Source organism: Egretta garzetta, unplaced genomic scaffold (assembly GCF_000687185.1).
Source record: "Egretta garzetta isolate BGI_Z169 unplaced genomic scaffold, ASM68718v1 scaffold583, whole genome shotgun sequence".
In the NCBI taxonomy this organism is placed as follows: domain Eukaryota; kingdom Metazoa; phylum Chordata; class Aves; order Pelecaniformes; family Ardeidae; genus Egretta; species Egretta garzetta.
In genome coordinates this window covers 394864-416545 of record NW_009259189.1, presented here as the reverse complement: position 1 = coordinate 416545, position 21682 = coordinate 394864, and the positions used below count along the sequence as shown (strand labels likewise).

At 38.4% G+C, this 21682-nt stretch overlaps 1 protein-coding gene across 1 annotated transcript; it reads left to right on the top strand.

Moving 5' to 3' along the window:
• Window positions 1-6: 6 nt before the first annotated feature.
• Window positions 7-21664, top strand: EXOSC7 (exosome component 7; the record flags this gene model as incomplete). Its single annotated transcript, XM_035891327.1, has 8 exons — window positions 7-93; window positions 964-1065; window positions 1782-1876; window positions 7632-7797; window positions 12227-12297; window positions 16866-16989; window positions 17922-18077; window positions 21176-21664. Coding segments are annotated over 8 exons (906 nt in total), but the record flags the coding sequence as incomplete, so codon positions are not given.
• Between the last annotated feature and the right edge of the window lie 18 nt (window positions 21665-21682).

Genomic DNA, 21682 nt, shown 5'->3' with positions numbered 1-21682 from the left:
GCCCGGCCGTGCGTGTGGCTGGTGGTAGCGTTGCCCTGTGAGGGGCGGAGCGGGGCCTTTCCCAGCCCCTCCAGGCTGGCTCTCTGTGAGCAGGTGTGAGGCAGCAGGGGGTTACAGCGTAGGTTGGGGAGGAGGGAGGGAGCCTTTCTGTTACCTGGTGTCTAGGGGAGAAATCTCTGGGGTAACAATCATCCAAACACACGAGAACAGGGCATCGGAACAGGAAGCAGGTTGAGAACAGGACGTGGATTTGTTTTTTTTCTTTTCTTGTCCTCTCCTTTCCCCCTCTTCCCTTGCTCTTGTCTCCAGTTTTTGCCCTCGCATGGAGCTTTAGCCTGTCACTAAGCTGTAAGTAGACCAAGGAGGAAGAGTGAAGGACATGTGGGGAGAAATGCCAAACATAAAAGGACTGTACTTCCCACAGAGTACAGAAACTGTATTTTACTGCAAAGAAGACTACTTTTATGAGGATGAGCTGTATAGCATCTGAAGCTGCATAGCATCTGGTTTTGAAATACAAACAGGTGAAAGCATTTGGAAGGCTGGTGGGTTATTTTTGTCTGCTGGGTCCTAATTACGTATATAAAAGTACAGAACTTGAGTATGCCAAGAAAGGCCCATGTTGCGGTAGGTAAAGTACGTATTAAAGCCGAGACCTTTACATTTTTGTAGTCTGAGGCTTTCTACTGAAACAGGATGGAAGTAGTGCAGGAGTTCAGGTCTGTCTGCGGAGAGCTTGTCGCAAGCTCTAGGTAAATGGGAGGTGGATGGAAAAGCACAGTTCGTTCTGGTGTACATTTAAGTGAAAGCAATGAAACTGGGAGCTGTTGCTTTTGTATTAATTGTACTGCTCTGTTTGGCATAGGAAAAGGAAACTTTAAAATCACAGATTTTTTTTTTTTTTTTTTTTACACTTTTCATTACTGATTCCCTTAAGCACAATATATTGATTGTTGTTCTTAGGAGGACCTTCGTGTAGATGGTCGTGGCTGTGAAGACTACAGATGTGCAGAAGTAGAAACAGATGTTGTATCAAACACAAGTGGATCTGCAAGAGTAAAGCTGGTTGGTAAATTTCTTGGGGATCACGTACTTTGCTGATGACACCTGGTTTATGTGACTAGTTTTAAGATAAGCTGAGGCTATTTGTAGATGGGTTTGTGTGTGTAATAAAATGTGTGTGTATATATAGGACTATCTGAAACTATGGGCTAAGGAAATAATGGCAGGATACGTAATTCATTCAGGCTGACTTAACTTACTTGAACTAGCTTTACTGTGAAGTACCTGAAAAGTCTTCAGTCTGAACTAATCTACCATTTAATCTTAAAAAAAAAAAAAAAAAAAAAAAATATTGCTGTTATGCCTAATCACTGGAAAAAATAATTCTGTTCCTTTGGAATGAAGCAAAACTACTTCTGCATGTGTTGATTGTGGAGAAGTTAAATATATGGTGCAATGTTATAAAGGTTCTGCAGATATAGCTGTTTCCAGAACCCAAATGATAGAAAAAGTCATGGATATGAAGAGAGAGTGTCTTTTTAACCTAGAGAAAGTTAATATGTAAGATAATCATTTGAGGTAACATCTTAGGCTTAACATTGTTTTTCTAAAGCCTTTCCTTTTTTAAAAAAAACTAATGTGATTTTAAGTTCACTCTGATAGAATGATGGGTGCAGATAACTGAGCGGTAGAAGTGTCAGCTTAACATAGACATTTAAATTAAACAAGCAGTTTTGTGAATATCATTCTAGTTGTGTGCTATGTTTTTGTTTTAACAGGGACACACCGATATCTTGGTAGGTGTAAAAGCTGAAATGGGGACACCAAAACTGGAGAAACCAGATGAAGGTTACCTGGAATTCTTTGTTGACTGGTTAGTATACTAGAAGAGAAGGAAATAGATTTAATATTTGGAATAAATGACTAATCAGATCTTACCATTCTTCTGAAGTTTATACCTTCATTCCACTAGTCTCCTGTGGGGGTCTGAATAATAGAAACAGGTTATTCTACTGTTTCAATAGTGGTGAATGTTCACAAACTTTCTCTGGGTTCTGCAGACCCAAAATAAGCAAAACAATAGGAATTAAAGACTGAAATCAGGTAAAAAAAATCCCAAATTACGTAGCATCACTGCAGCTGGAAAAGAGTAATGGTTCAATTGCACATGCATTTTACGTGACTTAGTGACTACAATTTCAATTGTGTTTTTTACAACGACAGAAAAAATCTCTTTTGAAAATGAAGTATTCCAGAAGAAAAGAATTGACTGGTACAGATTGTACTTTAACTGTACTTAAAGGATTTTGCTTACTTAGTCTTTGAAAGAGTGGAAAAAGTTAAGTGCGTTTTGTACAAAAACGTTTGTTAAAAAAAAAATCCTTACTGTAAACTTCAGATGCAAAAGTTAATTAGAAAATTTACTTATATTTATTGGTGAATCAGTATTTCATTAACTAAAATGGTATTTGTTGTTAGTAATATTTCTGGCTTTGTGCTGCAAATGGACTGTTGCTTCTCCTTATAGTCTTCAAAGTGCTTAAATTATGAGGGAAGCTAGAAGGAAACTGAGAGCTCTTATCTTCAGGTTGCTCTAGGTAGCATAGTGACATCTCAATGGTATTCCAGACTGTCTGCTGTCTGAAACTACAGTATCCATATCTGGCAGGCCTCCTGAAACTGTACTTTGTGAAATAAAGTGCTTTGGGAACCTCTCGTAAAAGCCTTGGCACTGTCAAGTTAGCTGGTTTGCATGTGACCTTTTATTTTTATTAAAAACAAAAAGTGTTGCTACTCTGACATTAAACCAAGGTACTGTTAGTAAAGCCAAGGTGTGAGAGCTACTAAGTGTATATCTGAATTTTTCTGACCCTACTGGCTATATCTGCCGTAACATTTGTGTGTATCTCACATTATGCAGCCTTTTCTAAGACTGCCTCTGTACATCACAATGTACTGATTAACTCTGGAAACTTAGGATTTGTAGAGGGAAGGACTCGCCTATGAATTAATGATCTGCCTATGATTACTGGTCAAAAAATATCAAATCTCAAGTCTTCCCAAATCTGGTCTTGCTGTTGGAGGGGATTTGAGCACAACTACTTTATAAAACTTGCGTATAAAATACCGTAAATAGTACCTGCTTTGTTCTGGTGGTTTCTGTATGAAGAAAGTCCAACAGCAGCAGGGACATTTCCTTACTAGAACAAGTGGTCTGTGGGGATGTTGCAATTCTGTGGCACTTCTTTCATACCTGAATAAATGTTAGAAAAACTTTTAACTCATTAGATTAATGTTAAGTTGTACTTTCTAACTGTTAATCTCTGCTTCATAAGATGGGAGGGAGATGTGCAGCAATATTGTGCAAGATGGATCTTGTCAGTTCTAGAAATAGGTAATCCTTACTTTCTGTGACAACATGGACCAAAAGCCTAAATTTTTAGAGAAGGGTAGTCACCTCTTGCTTGCTTGTGCTGCCTGGCAAGGTGACCTCTAGCTTCCGGAAAGATCCAAAAGACAAAATGTGAAGTGGGAGCAGCTTGTTCTCTGTAAAGGGAAATGAGATGCTGTCAGTACTCTGGTGCTTTTCCAGGCTGCCACTGGGTGGTAGTAACTGAGCATAGTTTGATAGACTGCTCTCCGGTGAAGTTCCTGTGTTTTCTACTTGGCTTTTTATGTTGTTGAAACTAATAATAAAAACTCAGGCTGCAGTGTTAGCTGTGTTAAAATGCTTGTTTCCCAAAACTTTCATGGTTTCTTGTACTGCTGAAAATAATCACTTGTTGGATCATTTTTATAATTCTTTGCCCAAAAATTCCATTTCTCTTCATTCTGTTCTGAGTCCTTATCCTGAAATCTAAGCAGCATGTTTAGTCCCATTTTGAGACAGACTCGGGTGCTAGTCTCTGGAAGAGATGATTTTTGGGGCGCTGATCTGTGATACTAGAAATTAATTATAATAGAATAAATCCATGTCCTATGTGATGTCCTTTTACTGCCCATCACCACCAGAGAAGACCGTAATCCTGGTCATTGATATTGAAAGACTGCAGTGTCTGCTTTTCTCATATTTGAGTTTTAGGGCTGTTCTAATACTGACTTGTTAGGGGGTTTTTTTTGTTTGGTTTTTGGTTTTTGACTGAAGCAAAGGTTTATCATTTTCAAAGTGTAAGAAATAAAAAAAAAGGGGGGGGACACAAATCTGGATTCCTTGAATGCATTAGATTTTGTTTGTGGAATTAGGGAAGCAAGGAACAGATTTGTCCAAGTCTGGCAATCTCTTCCTCCACTTTGAAGTCCAGACATGCTTTTCTTCCAGCTGGAAGAGTGGACCTGTCTCATTGGTGCCCGTGTGGAAGACTGGATCAGATATGATCTTAAATATAGATGGAAAGCAGTTTTCCAAATTGTAAGAGATGACAGTATTGCAGAACAACCACATCAGCGTGCTTTTAGGTAACCCTCAGATACTGTTCTGTTGGGTTATGTGGGGAAAATATTAACTTAAAACAAATTTCAGTGCAGTCACTAAGGACATCACTTGAATGGTGGCGGCAGAAAAGGAACCTTTCCTCCCCCTCTCTCCCCTACCATAAGCCTGTTATCATGGCAACTACTCTTTGCAGAGCCAAGAGACAAACTTAATGAGTTTTGAAAAAGTGAGATGTCTTTACCATTTTTTACAGTACTTCCTCCAGTCTGTAGAGGGTCTGTAGTGGATTTAGCTTGGTTTTCAGAGAGAAACACCATCTAATGCTTGAGTAAAAACTGTTTCAAACTCTGTACGCAGATGTTCCTTTTGGATGGGAAGTGTGGTGGCAGTGCCTGACCAGGCAAAGATGTGAATTGGTAAATCCATGTTGATAGTTACTAGTTTAACTAGACTAAATCCAAGCCCTTGCTAGCCCAACTTTTTATAGGGTAATGAGCCTGAATATCATCATAATCATATTAACACAGCCAGCCTCTGGACCTGAATTCAGGTCTATGTATTTCTGGGGCTGCCCTGGCAGTGCAGATGTGTCATAAACATGTCTTCTGGCAGCTTTCTGGCCAGATAGGGTGTCAGGGAGGTGGTTAACTTACTGCTGATTCTAACACAGTGAATCTGCCTTCGTGTTTTAAATGATTGTGTGCTTCTTTTGGTGCAAGAATAGAAATCTGATATTGGTTGCTTGAAGTAAATGTGGCTTTAAGTGAAGAACATCCTCTGAGTAATGAAGCCCTTGTATACCAGCAAAATAGCTGTACGCTTTTTTTAATTAACTGTTTTATCTCCATTACAATTACTTACATTGTCAATTATAGTGTATTAATGGCCTGAGCAATGGATGGGAAGTACTTAACTACTGTGAGGGAGATTTTGACTGGTAACAGCAAGGGTTTTGAAGGTAGAGATCTATGCTAGAAGCTTTGTTGTGCTTTAGGAGTCTTGACTGTTATGTGATGTGACACTGAAGTGGTTTTGAAAGTCCTTAAAATTACATTCTGCTCAGGAGTAGAAATTCTGTGCTCCACTTGGCCACTGCTAAGTTCTTTCTGTGCTCCATAAAACAAGCTTTTTGGCATTTTCCTTTATTAGTGTGCTAGACAGCCCTTTTTCGAATTTTACCCAGTGTAAATTACCGCTATAGTCTGTGAGTATTGGATGGCAATATTTACCATATAGTTGTTATAATAGTACCCCGCTGACATTATTTTTTTCACTTTGATTGCGAGGAATTGAAATGTTAAAATAATAGTGGTATTAAGATGCAGTGAATCTTGCAGTAATATTCCAGTTGAGTCCTACATTCTTCTTACTTGCTGTCACAGACAGTGGCCATTTATAATTAAAAACTACAACATTTGATAATGCTTCATGTTTAGAAATGATAATGAGGTATAGACTGAGGTTTGTTTAATTTTTTTCAACTTATCCTAGGAATCATAATGCTTGCGTAACCATATTTTAAACAGGATGGTTTAAACAGAATGATCTTGCGAACTTGCATAAAAGCTGCTACCAAGGATAACTGCTTGTTTAATACAACCTAAAGGCCCGACTCAGCTTATTTCCTGTATTAAGTTATACTTAGATATGGTCCTATTTTATAAAATTGTTGTCCGATTTTAACGCAACTGTGAATAATACTATGTCACACTTGCAGTGCTTATTCGTGTGGCAAGTGTAGTTTGGAATTATAGGTCAGTGTTTGACTGGCAATAATTTATGTATTTTTTTTAGGCGTATGTAGAATTGTTTATAAAATTCAGTAGCTTATCCTGGCATTCTGAGTTTTCATCAGTTCTGCAAAAGAAGAAGTTGGGAGAATTACTGTGAGGTAGTTTTCCCTTACAGGTGCTGCAGTCTTGTTGGTACAGCTCACTTGATGGTTTAAGTCATCTCTAGATAATGTGGATCTCCAGTTGTTCTTTTTTTTTAAAGATGAAGGGAGAATATTCCCGGACTTTGTTTTCTGCTGGATGTTTGCATTCCTGTGGTGTTCCTATGGAAGAGATAAGAGTTTGTATCATCATATAAACACAAAACTTATCTGAGAAATTGTCTGGGAAAATACAAGGCTTTGCTATTATAGATTTTGAACATATAAAGCTCATTCTGTGGAACCAGCTTCTTTCCGATGTTCTGTAATGAGAAATTAATTTGGGGGGAGGTCTGACTAGTTTGTTTAAAAACTAGATCTGCAATGCGTGCCACGGGTCCACTGCTTGAGAATGCTCTTGTCCTCTCTATGAACCAGAGGTTGGGTTCAGAATATTTCTTATTTTGCTGTATATGCATCACTGGACATTTCTGCTCTTTCTTTGTGGATTGGAGGTGGGGTTTGGTTAGTTGGGTTTTTTTGTAGTTTGGGGTGGGTTTTTTGCGGGCCTGTTTTTTTTAATTGTTAGAATTTTGTTCTTAGCTGAGTACAAGGCCTCAGCACCTATGGACTTTCTTGCATGATTGTTCATAAATAAAGTTTGTTATGTTGGAATCAAGGAAGTGAAGACCACATGCTTTTGTCAGATCCCTTCTGGAAAAAATGTTGTTTAGTTGCTGCTCTCCATAAGCTGTAGTTGCTAAAAAGAATGAGCTGCTGTCTGTAAGTGACTTGGTAGCAGAGAGTATACTCATTAAAGAAATTACCAATTAAGGTCAGGCAGTCATGTCACTTAAAAAAAAAAAAAGAAAAAGCGTATTCTACTTGTCATATCGTCACATCTTTCTCTTCTTAGCCACTCTCTTACTAATTTAACGTTCAACACCAACAGGCTGTCTTGTTAGCTCTTTTGAACTTAGTACAGATTTCTCTCACTTCTTTATTTTTGAAAGGGTTGAGATGATAGAAGATGAGAGTGCTTAAGAAATAATCCCTGAGAGAATTCACCAACTTTAATATTCTAACTTGGGAACTGAAGATAGTAATGGAATATAATTAGTATCAGAGTTTGTAGCAAGATGTAGGTGTATGATCTGCATCAAGACACTTTCTTATGCAAAATGGAAATAATTTTTTTAACAGATAGGATGCTTATTCTTGTACAAATAAATTCTTAGATATTTCTAGTGCTTTATATTTAAGAAATGTTCTTTGGGTATTGGCTGCTTCAGAAGTGAAAGTATTTTTTCTTTCTTTATCTAGTTCTGCAAATGCTACTCCTGAATTTGAAGGCCGGGGAGGAGAAGAACTTGGCACAGAGATAGCAAACACACTCTACAGAGTATTTAGCAGCGAGAGCAGCGTAGACTTGAAATCACTTTGTATTAATCCCAGAGAGCATTGCTGGGTTCTCTATGTTGATGTATTGGTAAGTAAGGAAATGAAAACTAAGATTCAAGGAGGTTTTTCAAAGCACTGACTGACTTAGCCGAACTGCTCCACTGCAGAGCTAATAAAACACGGAATACTCCAAATCTGTCTCAGATAAAAATCAGTGACTTTATACTGACAAGGAAATTGCCACTAAAGAAGACTAAACTTTTTTCCAAGCTAGATATAACAGCAAGCGTATCATTCTAATGAAGGTAAGTTAGCATGGATGTATGTTAGCCCTAACATAACTGTCCATCCTGTCTACCTCTTTGCACTATTATCAATACTAATTCGCTGAAGTAAAACATAAACTTTTCTGGAAAAAAGTTATGTTTGGCCTAGGCACGTTTTGATGAAAGTTGTGTACATGTGTTGAATGTAGAAGAGAAACTAAATATTTGTTCCCATTAAAAAAGGGAGTTTTATGCATACAAATCCTGTGCATGCAGCAGCTCCATTTCCAAACTATGCTGCATTTAAAGCATTCTGTCATGGGAATTTAATAGAATTCTGCAAGTCAGACTCTCCTGAGTGTTTTTTCCAGTTCTTACTGGTCCAAAGTTGGGTTTCTGTTTGTCAAGTTTGTAATTGAAAATATGTTGAAGGATCTTACTCATGGGAATGCATTAATGTGTATGAAATGATTTGCAAAATATTAAGCTGTATTGCCAAAAAAAAAAAAATACAGGGTTTTGTTAAACAAAACAGGAACATTCAGACTAAGACCTAAATAAGTATGGAAATTAGTCCATTAGGCATTTCAAAAGCAGTAGCATTAGCCTAATTATAGTAGATATGGTACATACTGTGACTTAGTCTGCATACAGAATGATCAAATATGTACCACTGCTGAATGCTTTTACAGTCCTGGTCACCAGCTTATTGGAGCTTGGCATAGTTTAATAGAGAACTAAGTGTTAGTTCTGAGAAATCACACTGGGGCCTTTAGTTACTAGGTAATTACAAGCAGAGGTACAGAATATTAAATGCTGTGCTTATTTAAGCAATGTACTGCTTAACATTGCATAAACAAAGACTTTCATAAAGCTGCTGCAGAAGTAGTTCTGTGTAGCTTCTGTATGAGGTATAACTGGTCATTATTTGATTCATCTGGCCAAATTTATTGATTATCCACAGCTACAGAGAAAAACAGCCTTGGTATTTTTATGCTACCAGTTGCATCAGGATTATGAATGTCAAGACCTATGTTATGTGATGAGTTTTACATCTAGCTTTGTTTACAATGCCAATAAACAATCTGTCGTAGGTTCATAATTAGGACTCTAAACTTAATGTCATATTCTGCAGGGATTTTGTGTGTGAGCCATTGAAGAGCTGCTGGTGTAGTTAGAACAAGATACCATTAACATTTGTTTCTTACTCTTCTCTCCCTTCTCTTTTTTTTTTCCCACCCCAGGCCTCTGTATTTTCACATTTTTGAGGTACTATTTCCTTTTCTAAATAGAAGACATGTATATCACATGTGATAGTTTATATCTGATGTAGGTGCTTGATACCTACAGATTTTCCTGAAGCTGCTTTTGCTGAATCATTCCTATGGAATTCTATTTTAATAGTACATGGTGGAAGTATGACACTTGTGCTGATATAAGGTACTACAAGCATTATTCATTGTTTGAGGCAGGCAGATTCTAAAGATAGTAACAGTGCTTATTGAGAGTCCTTTGGATGATGTTTTCCTTCAGAATTCCTGGAAATTGTTCACATTGGTGTTTGTGTTCATGATTAAGTTGGAGGGAAAATAAGCCTTAAATCTGTCATAAGCCTGAAACTACTGGTACACGGTGGTCAAGTGGGAAGGTACTTGTTTCAAGTCTCTCATTCCAAAAGGCAAAACCCCGGAAAGAATGTTATGAACCTGGAGATACTCCATTGTTATGTAATTTAGCCATGTGCACTTTGATCAAAGCATCTATATTCAGCTGCTGTGTATAAACAAAACTTGAGATATGCAGCCTCAAAAGAGAAAATAGTGTTTTGCATAGTCATGCAGCTTACTGATTAAAACCATCTCTCAAATATTTTCTAGTGGTCAAAGCATCTATATTCAGCTGCTGTGTATAAACAAAATTTGAGATATGCAGCCTCAAAAGAGAAAATAGTATGTTTCGCATAGTCATGCAGCTTACTGATTAAAAACATCTCTCAAATATTTTCTAGTGGTCAGTGTACTTGGGAGGTGCTGTAATTGTGTACAGTCAGACTAGAAAGAAAATAACTTCTACTATATGCATTACAAAGATGCAGACATGTGGACACTGATAGATATGTGTCAAATGTCAAGAATATATACCTTGAACTTCCAAATACATGCATTCTTTCTTAATAATAGAAGACATTCCACTTCCAAAGAGTAGCTCATGAATGTGGAGATACACAGTCATGCAAATCTATAAGCCTGTTCTTACCCTTTTGTCAGTTTTCCTGAGGTCTTTCCCTCGATTTCTTTCCACTTCTAAGTCATTGATGTCAGAAATAAGCTTTTAGGCATTTTTGAGGGTGGTTTTAATATACGTGTAGCCTTCTCCACATAATTTGCCCCAGCAGCCTGCAGTGCTGAGCGAGGAGAATCAAAGCGTGCAATCTCTTTTCCTTCCCTACCCAGTCACAGTACATAGTGTGTTGAGGGGGTGCCTTAGGTTCTATTGAAGTTTTAGCAATTTACTACTGAGCATCCTTTAGAGGACTTTCTCATCTTTTCTATTCCCCCCCAGTGTGGAAAAAAAAAACCCAAAACCCACCAACAACTTAGAAATCTGTCCTTTTAGAAGAAAAACTTCTTTGAATAAGGCAAGGTCTACCATGTTTTCTCTTTTTTCCACCCCCAATAACTTTTTCATTTGTATATCAGTAAATTAAAAGCAGTCCTTTCTAAAGACTTGTTTGCTTCCCACAACTCACAGTTGTGCAGACTTTCTTAGTCCTTTAAAAAAAAAAAAAAAAAAGGAGGGTGGGGGGGAATCTCAATACAAGGTGCTTCAGCTGAGAAGAGCATGTTCATTTATTTTTGGAAGAATTGTTGTACCCTGCTTGATACAGGCTGTGTTCCTAGCTTGTAGGCGCCACTGTAATACAGATAAGGCTTTAGAACTGCAGCCTGAACATAAGCCTAGCAACAGTACAGGCACATCCCATTATTGTGTTTTAATAACAAAGATATTGTGGGGCTTATTGTGTTATCCAGTAAAATCCAATAATGACTGAAAGTGGCAGGTTAACCTCTCTGTATCCAGCAGCTGTTTGCAAAGAAATAATTTGATCACCTTTGTATTTAGCTTTCTGTCCCAACTTTTTGTCATTCTTTTTACACAATTCAGTCTGTCTTCATAAAAACAAACCGTCTTTCCAGAACATCTGATTTATGATTTGCTCGCAGTGCAAGAGTTTATCTCATTATTAAATAGATTTTGAAGAACAATCAATGCAATCAGTGTTGCAAAACTTGTTTTGCTCTCATCATACAGCGTAGATTGATGTAACGGAGAAGCATCCATATGTTCTCCCTGAAGCAGTTTCAAGTGCTTGCTGGGGATGTGTGTGTTCACAGAATAGTACTGGCAGCTCAGAGCAGAGCTTATCAGAGAACTAACACTAGTCTGTGGCCAAATACATCTTTGAATTGTCTGTCAGCCTGTAAGAAGGCATTAGTGGTTAGGGGAGCCCTGCCTTTTTCTATAGTGTGCAGTGCTGTTCTTCCCTTGATCTTCATGGGAAGAAACTAAGCTAGACTCCCTCCACACACTTTAACTGAAATGATAGTGTTACCAGCAAGTAGGCTTTGGCTTCAGGATTTCCTTAGATCCTTTTCAGCTACAAGACAAACCTGCTGATGATTCCTTTTCCTTAAAGAATAGAGAATAAGTCATGATCTGCCTTCATAACTATACCTTGTGTAACTAGCTATTCATACCATGTTCTGAGTGACAATTTGTCTTGCTGCTTTGAAAACAACTTTACCAGTTGGGTTTGCCCAGCTGATATTTAAAAAAAAGAGTCCTCTTTGAAATAAAGTATGGAAAATTGATTGGCTTGATTTAGCGTTTAGGAATTAATGTGATGAGTTTATAAAAAGTATTGTGGTTATAGTCTAGTTCAGAACCTTAGCACAAGAAGAAGAGGAGCAGCAGTGGTTCCATTTCAGCTGCTATTATTAAATTTTACCATTAATTGTATTATGAAGTGCGTTAACTCTTCTATTTTGCATGTATAATACTGTTAGCTGAAATCTTAATTTCCTAGCTGTTGCTTATTTTTGTAGATAGGCTTTAAAGACAACTTTGTTTTTTAAAAACCTATTCTGGATCTTAATTTTGTACCATTTCAAGGAGGTTTAAGTAAAATAAAGACTTGGTTTAAAGGCAGCAGCCTGATTTTCTTTTAAAGAGATTTTTTTTCCTCCCTAGTTATTGGAATGTGGTGGGAACCTCTTTGATGCAATCTCTATCGCAGTGAAGGCAGCTCTCTTTAACACAAGGTAAAGCACAGATCTCATTTCATGTGAGTGGAAGTGGCATGGGAAGTGAAAGAGAAGTACTCTCTGTGAGCTAAGCATTTTTAATGCTTAATTATTTAAATAAGAAATACCTAAGGCAACTTGCATTCAGATACAAGGCAGTCAATTTGCATGCAAGTTACATGAACTAATGACTTGAATTCAGTTTCTAATCAGCTGTCCTATTGCATTATATGCACAGTCAGGCTCACAATATAACTTTTGTTCTGTAGCCAGATCCAGAAAAAAATTGTCTTGCTCCTATGGTTTTGTTACAAGTGGTTGGAGGCCTTTGTGTTGATGCCGTGTGGGTTTAAAATAAAAAGTATTTACTGATATGTGATGCTCCCAAATAAGAAGCCCTCTGTTAGTGTGACCGCTGATTTGTAACTGGCCCTGTTTTCCCGCTTCTGATGTTATTTCTCATTAACTGTTAGTCTAGAGTTCTTTTTAAAACTAAGGAAAAAATGGTGGTGAGAGATTGTGGGGAGGGGGAAATGTGTCTTTAAAAGAATTTTGCCTCATGCATTCTAATTCAAAGAATGGAGGAACAAAATCTAGTAGAATGAATGATGCAAGTGCTCTGTGTGTGTGTTTTAATGATAACATTCAGTAATTTTTCTGATGTTTTTATCTTCTTGATCTATAGATGAAAGGGAATACAGCACCCTTGAGGAAGAAACTAGTGAATGGCTTTGCTAAAAAACTTGTGTAGCAAAAGTAGCTGGAAGAGTTGCAAAAGTTAGACTCTTAGAGGTGTAAATATTTTGAAAGTGGATCTCAAATTGTTCTTCTGTAAGCTATAAATCAGAGATCTGCTAATGTCACTGGCGTAGTTCTAGCTTATTCATCCAGGAATCAGTGCACAGTACTAGAGCTGGAAAAGTACATACAAGGAGAGGAAGATACACTTTTGAAGACGGGCAGTATATCAGGATATAAATGCTTTCAGAGGGGATAAGGGGAGAGTCCATCTAAGACTACAACTTCTATATACGGCTGAGAAATTTCCCATGTTAATCAAGTTCTCCACAGTAACTTTTAATGGTAGATTGTTATTGTAGCATTAAGAAATACTGTCACAAATATAATGGTTCACAAAAGAGTTGACAGTACATTAAAGGGAAGAAATGCCTGTTTCTCCATGTGTGAGCTTCCAGGATGCTAAAATCTATAGTTAAAACAGTTGCTCCCATGTGAGTTGTTTTGCAGATCCAAGGTATGTACTTTATGTGCAAGATAACTAGGTCTTTTTTCTTGTTTCATCCAGAATCCTAGTTGTGAATAAAGAGAGAAGATAATATGAAAAGTAATTAAAATAAATAAATAAGAGAAAATCTGTTCCTTTGGGAACATGGGCAACATGAAGAGTGTAATTGTTTTAATGATTATTTTTCTTCTGAAAACTGTCTTTAATCTGTGCACAAGATATCCACAGTCTTATGGAAGTTGGATATCAAATCAAAATGTGGTACAGTATGACATAATGCAGAGCCTGTTGATTTTTGACCTACTTTCATACAAGCTCAGAAAGTCAAGAGGTGAAATTCAAAGGGAAAACCTGTTGTCCTCACTCACTATTCCTCTGCCTTTCCTTTGGTACCTACTAAGTTTTCTTTGGATTGACACAAAGTTGTTTAGAGTAGCTGCCCTCTCTCCATAAAATATTGTCCCAGAAAGATGAGATGTCAGTTTGGAGAGAATTTCAGATTAAGTGTTCCGAACTTCATTTGACATATGTGTCCTTCTTTGAGTCTTCCTTGGCCTTCATAATCTGTTTACAACTATGGTTTTGTTCTAAGTGTTTTCAGATCTTTGTCAGCCTTGCCTACAGCCTTGGAACTAAGAGCAGGGAACTCGAGCTGCTGGCTTGTTTTTTGAAGCTACAAATTTTTAGATGTTCAGACAGGCATTTGAAAACCTCAGCTTCATCCTCTTGCTCTAACCATTTTTATAATAGCTATTGGGCACATTTTTCTTGAGGGCTAAGTAAATGCAAAATTGTAACTTAAGGAATTTTGCGCAAGAATTATGGGATTTAAATCCTTTGTATGCCTGACCTGACTCATCGTATCCCCTTCAGGCATGGAACAATGACAATATGACTGTTTTAGGGGGAACATTTACTCCTTGGAGTTTTGTATTGTTCATTATGTTTTAAAAACTGTATCAACATCATGTGCAAAAGATAGCAGATATCAAACTGTGTTTTTAACTGTGTCTCCAAGGTGCTTAAGGCTGGATTTATCCATGATCAAAGTAGATACTGTAAAATGCGCAGGTAGCTACTGTGTCAGGACTTGGCATTAAACTTGATCCCATGGAATGTGCCTACTTGCAACCGAGGCAACAGAAACTAGGCAAGTTACAAAAGCTGCAGAGTTTATAACACAACAGCCTTGCAGATGTCATGGTTTTTTGCTGGACAGCATGGTAGAGGCAGAACTGATGCCTGCTTGCAAGGGTAGAACTGGGTTTGTAGTTGTGACATCTGGGTCTCAGCACACAGAAAAGAGCATTGTTTGTTATGTGACTAAGCTCTGCTGTGCAGATTTCTTCCCTGATTAGTTGCAGGAATCAAAACAGAAAAAGAAAAGTTACAAAGTAAACATGTACAGCTAGTTCTTAAGATAAATCTTCAGAAGTTGGGAAAGGAAATCTCCAGTTTTGCGGAAATGCTTTTTGTGCTACACTCTCTTTGCCTAGTTTTTCTCTGTGTATAACCCCTTTTTACGTAACTGCGATGCTTGTGTCTGATCAACTATCTTTTTGCCTCTGCGATAGTTCTGATTTGTACCTCTCATCTGTTCTTGGCCAAAACAGCTCTTTGCAGGGATTTTTCAGGTATTAATTCTGGCAACTTTTTCTTGCAGACCAAACATTGCTCTGGTTTCATAGCTATTTTAGTTAAAAATTGCTTAATATCGCAGATTTCCTTGAAATCTTTAATCTTTTTTGAAGCACTGCTCTGGCACATACACTTCTTGCCTATGTTGTTGTCCATTATCTTTCTCTGTTGTTCTGTGTAGCTAGAGGGTTAGTCACCTTGTGACTTTATTCCATCACTTTTTAATGGAATATTTTTAATTTGAAAACAGGTTGTGATGCATTTCCAGTGAGTTGGTATGTAACTCTGCAAAGCATTTTGAGTTTCATTTCAGGAAAAAGTACACATAGTAGTTGTTCTGCTTACTGAAAGTTTTAGTTTAGCTTGGCTCAGGCTAATGTTCTTGTACAGAACTTGTTCTCACTGAAGCAGGGTTAGCTGTTGTGAAGTACTCGCCCCTAGGACTCTTAGCCACAAATAACTAAAATACTCTTCCAGGGAACAAGAAAAATCACTTTGCATTGGTGGGGGAGAAGTTTGCTAAATCCGTCCCTATCTCCTCTTTTAAGAGAGATTTGGTACAGAAAGCGTAAAAGAACATAACTTCCCGAGTCTGGTTATAAAACACAATGCAACTGTAAAAGTACTAATATAAAAATAGCTTGTAGTTATATTTCACATGGCTACTGAAGTTAGCTTTCTAGGGACGACCTGAAATATTTTATGTTCTCAAGTGCAAATGTGAGAGCAGTATGGTTGAGCTGTGTGCGGGTTTTACTGGGCAGTAAAGCAAAGTCTCAGTCAGTACTCCATCCCAGTGGGCACCTGGATAAACGCGGGTATACAAAGCACTGAGGTTCTTGGCTTCTTGAGATACCATCTTCTACTAAATTGTTTTAAATGACTTTATTAAATGTGCTAAGAAAGCTGCATTAAATCATCCTGTAACACTCCCATTAAACGGCTATAACAAATACAATATATGTGTCACTGATAAGGAGCCCATCTAGCTCATTTGTGAGAGAGCTTGTCACTAACAATTGAGAAGAAAGCATTTCTTGGATTTCTGCCTGGGTTTTTATCTCTGGTGGTTGCTTTTTTATGTTTGTCCTTAAAACAGTAGAGTCTTCTGGCCTCTTAAAGAATGAAAATGCCGTGACAATCTTCTCATCTTGCTAAAGAGAAAGGATTTTACTAATGTCACCTTTTTCCTTTACCCCAAGTCTCCTTAGTGTCATTCTTTCCTGAACAGCTTTACTACTTGTATTTGTTACTGATGTCACAGCTTTGCCAAGCAATGCAACTGCTGTAATTCTGACAACTTTACTGTTGCCTGCAAGACTGGGAACCAGTAGTACAAAAGGATTCAGTCTTGGTAATTTCTCTCCAGTATATCAGACAGGAGAGAAACAAAGAATTGTTCAGAATTGCATTGTGCAAGTTCCAAAAGAATTTCTCCCCATATGTTAGTGTAAAAACCAGTTCAGATTCTAGCGGTTTGAATGATGTAAATATGATGGTCTTATCTTAAATATCTCTCCACTTATGATGTTTTCTTCCTACTCTCAGTGAGTGAGTTGCTAATGCTTTGATAACTTTCTGGATATTTTTTCTAAACATTTAGCCTCATTTAGAGGAAAGGGCACTTCTTGGAGTTGAGAATGTATAACACCTGTATTCGTTATCTGTTCCAGCGATGATTTTGCATGCTTTGTTTCCACAGAATACCCAAAGTGCGTGTTCTAGAGGATGAAGAAGGCTCTAAAGAGATTGAGCTGTCTGATGACCCTTATGATTGTATTCGACTTAACGTGGATGATGTGCCTTGCATTGTCACGCTAAGCAAAGTAAGCCTGGCAAATTTCTGACCTTCTACCTAGAGACTTCAGTTTCTATTAACTTCACCTGCCGTTTATTTTTTCCCCTGAGAGATAAAACTTGTGTTACAGAATGGTCAGTGTTTACTATGTATATATTTGTTCATCCCTGGCCTCCTAATTAAGAAGAACTTTAACCAAGTAAGATTTTTTTTTTTCCACCTCTGACCTGCAGATTTCCACACAATGCATTCTTAAAATGCATCTTCTTGCATGCAGAAGAGTTGTTTATTATTTTCATCTACTCCTCTCTCAACATCCAGAGTAGCAGATACTTCAGTATGTTAAAACAAATGGGTATTGTTGGGAGGCACAGAGCTTGTGTGATCTGCCTGGATTTACACAATGAGTATTTGTTGCTGGGGACAGAACTCTGTTTTCATGGGTGCAATACTGTCCTTTCCTTTCAAGCAGGTTTTTGTTTTCCTTTTCCATATATAGCCCACAACTAACACAGCTGACTTACTAGATGCTGCATTTTCCAATGCAAGAGTTAGTGATTTGCTTAGTTCCCTCGAAGTTTGTCTGACATATCTTTTAAGCAATCTTCATAAATAGTAGAAGGGCCCCCACTGAAGTGGGGTTGTGTAATTTTCACCTAGCAGGGAGGGAAGTCCATGCCTGGAGTTGAGGGGAAAGGGGAGTCTGGAGTTCCATGTAGATGTAAGGATGGTCAAAGAGGAAGACGGTGTGAAATAGTGACGTGCTTATCTCACCTCCATTATTTATGTGCACATAATTTTGGGTCAGAGGCCTTTTAAGTACCATGCTATCAAGTTAGTCACATAATACCAGGGTGGGAGGTTGTAGATAGGCAACAGAGCTACTACTTGCGGTTTAACTTCTTAATAAAGAGCTTAGACAGCTGCAAACTAACATGTTGTTTTGTCACTACCTTACAGATTGGATATAGGCATGTGGTGGATGCTACCCTTCAGGAAGAAGCCTGTTCGTTGGCCAGCCTGCTTATTTCCGTGACCAGTAAAGGCGCCCTCACTTCTATGAAGAAAGTGGGGAAAGGTAGCCTTGATCCTGAGAGTATTTTTGAAATGATGGAGGTAAGGAGATTTGAGCAGTTCCTGATGATACTGAGTGATACTGGATGAACTGGAACTTGAGTATATGAAAAGCTGCAGCAAGGACTTTAAGAGCAGAGATTCTGGTGCTTTTATTAGGTGCACAAGGGACTTGCTCAAGGTCACTGACAGTTCCTTTGAAACAGAATCTAATATGAATGGAAGTTATCTAAAACTTTTAGATGCCTGAAATGTATGGTGCTCACAGTTGTTTCAGTCAAGTAGCTCACAGCTCTAAGACTGCAAAGCTTAAGTTGATAAACCCTGAGAGTATTTTTAGAGAACGTGTCCCCCCTCTCATAGTTTCCCTTAAAGACTGAATGAGCAAAACTTCTAACATGGTAAAGCCCCTATAGAAGTAGAGATGGTACTTTGAGTTACTAGTGCATGGTGTTCTCTTCTAGCACAACTCATTTGTTTTGTGATAAGCTTACTGTTCTCATTTTAGTGTTGTTTTTCTTCTTTCCTTTACTGGGTTTCTGATCTGCCTCTGTGCCATAAAAATACTAGTATCTGGATGTTGTTGACATCCACATAAGAATTCCATTTTAAACCTTTTTTCCGGCTTTTCTTAAAACTGTCTTCCAGTATAAATTCTCATGCCTGGGTTTGGCCTTGAGCATGAGACAGAAGTTGGAATCAGAATGAAAATTAAATACTTCAAACTGTCTCTGTTTCCTAGAGATCCAGAAGTAATTTCATCATGGCTGTGAGAGGAATGCAGGACTTGGAGCCAAGTTTGAAAACATTTGGTCTCAAATGGAAATTACATGCTGAATATATATGGCACTTCACTGTTTTATGATGTTGATCCAGAGTGCTAATCTTGGTGGTACTGGTGGGCTTTCTATTTGCATCCAGAGAGTTCACTTATCCCCCTTATCTCTGTAGATGGGATTACCTCTAACTTGGCATCCTAAAGAAACCAAACTTCTTATGGACATCTGATGTGTCTTCCTTGATGGATTTTGAGTCCAGTTCGAACCAAATGTCATAGAAGAGTTGAGATTTTGGGTCTAGGGCTGCCACAAAGAGATGGGTGCTTAAGTTGGATGCAGGTTTGTGGTAGAAGCTGCCCCACATGCAAATTATCTGCAGAAAGCTTTGGTTGGAGCCTCTGTTTTGATCACAGATTTCTCTCTACACCAAGCCCTAAATAGGAGATGAGCTTCTGCAGTTCCATTGTATAGCCTACCCCCAAAGGCTGTGCTTGGGATTATAGAACGCTCATCTAAATACTAATCAGAGATGCGTATGGAACAAAACCATGGGATATCTTCAAACCCTCCTATTCTGCTTAAGAGCTTTAGTGAACTTGTCCCTGCTTGTTGGTGCAAGGAGTTAAAAGTTTAAGCTGATCGCCCAACTGAGTTGTGTTCTCTCTCACTTGCTTTGGAAGAAGTCTTCCCTCACGGGGTGGTGAGCAGTTTGAAAGAGTGAGCGATAAAGCTGATGAGAAGAAACCAAGATATTTTCTTGGAGGTTAGAGATTATCTGTTTGTCTCTGTCTCAAACTCAGCAGCCTGATTAGGACACCAAGAAGAATAAAAAGGCCTGGAAATGTCCAGTGGAGGAGCTGCATAACCCCTGCTCAACACCTCCATTCCCTAATGATTTGGCTGCAGGTCAGAGAATGTTCAACTTTCCCTGCCCAGTAGAGAACAGATGTTCCTAGGATCTATCTCTTAGGAAGGCAACTTCATGGGAAAGTTTTGGGAAGCTGCCAGCATTAGCCTTTTTTTGCTGAGTTTATGATCTGATCCATAAGAGAGACAAGCAGGAAAGATGGCAACAGTGTTATGTCAACACCAAAGCTCTGCATAGTTCCCATTCACTTTGACCTGGTGTGAGTGATTTTGTCCTATGTTTGAAGAGAAGAACGCACAAAATCTATCACCCCTCAGGACTGCAGACTGCTGCTGTGATCTTTGTCCCAGTGCAGAGCTGTAAAAACTCTTGAGCATGCCCCCCTTCATTTAGTGTGACTCATGGTGTCTAGGATTGACAGCAGCCCTGTTGCATCAAAGCTCTTTGCAATTTTTCTTTGGTACTATGGGCCGTGTTCTGCCACCTGGTTCTTCGATTAGAAATGTATCTTATTTTAAGGTTTGTGTGCCCGTGGTGTCAGCATTTGTCATCAACGGGTGAGAGAGAACTTTGTGATCAGCTGTGTGGCAGGCATAGGCTTTGTTGCGTAGATCAGGAGCTAAAAATCTCGGTTCAATATAATCTGGTTTTGGCTCTTCAGGGACAGGTGGGCTCTTTTCATCTCTGTCTGGAGTCAGTATTTCAGGTAATTTAGAGAAACACTGGGAAAGCTCTAATAGGCACCACTGCCTTAAGATCTTTATTTCAGCATTGCCCAATGTTTCCCTGTCCTGCAGCTTCCACAGTACAATCGTGCATGTGGGAAGAGTAGAGGCTGGTATCGGAGCTAATCCTGGTGGTTTTCCATTGGTGGAGTTTATTTTTGTAAAGAAAATCTTCTGTTAACTCCTTTAAGGTGCTTGGACAGTAAAGAATTGCATATCATAACGAAGGATCTGCACAGACTGATTTGGTGATGCAGCCAGTGTACATTTTAGGCTTCTCTGGCCACATGACAGGGTGCTGAGCTGGTCTAAATTCAGTCTGCTGATTCTGAGCACGTTCAGAAGAGTTTACTGAACTTTATATTAGTAGGCTGCTTTTCTGGTCAGGTATTTCTTGTCCTCTGGCAGCTAGCATATTGTTTCATGTTGTGTGTGCGGGCTAATTGGAATGTGTGCTTGTGCCTGATGTGAATTTAATTTGTACTCCTGAGTGATCCAGCGGTGCACTGATCTGGTGTTAATGATCATGGAATGCTTCTCTGATGAATGGGAGTACTGCCTTTATGTGTACATTTTTCCAGAACTTAATCAAATTAAAAAGAAACTTCCACCACCATTATTTTTCTTAACGAAAAGCATGTTGTACACCAGCTGGTGTATATTAATCATTAAAGGGAAAATATTTGTCAAAAGGAAGTGTTCCATGAAAATTGTCTTCCTGTTAATAAGCATATGTCTCAGATTTGTTTTGCTTTCTTTGCATTGCAGACGGGAAAAAGAGTAGGCAAGTCATTGCACATAGCCCTTCAGAAGATTTTGGATGAAGAAGAGAGTTTGGGGACCTCACGGCAGAAAGTTGGATTTCTAGGATGAGTTTTTATTAAATGTTCAAAACTGGTTTTAATTGATTGTGCAATCTTGTCAGTTTGTATATAGAAAAAGGATATTTTTTTGTTCCAGTACCTTTATCCTTCTGGCTGAGAGGCTTTTAAAATGTTACTAAGCATAAAGTTAGCTACAGTTAAATGCGAATAAGCAAATTCGAGATGCTTCCCGTATGGGTAACTATCCACACAGGAAGCGCACCAGGAGCAATTGGTGCAATTGCCTGGGAAGTGCTTGAGTCTGTTTTCAAGAGTGACTGGTGTATATTCCACTTAATTCTGTTTGCACGTGTTCCACTTCTGCAGACCAGCTGCTGTGTTCTACAGTGTAAATGAGGGTGTCCTCGGTACAGCACAAGCCAGGTTTTGGGCCTCTTGAGATTTTTATTTT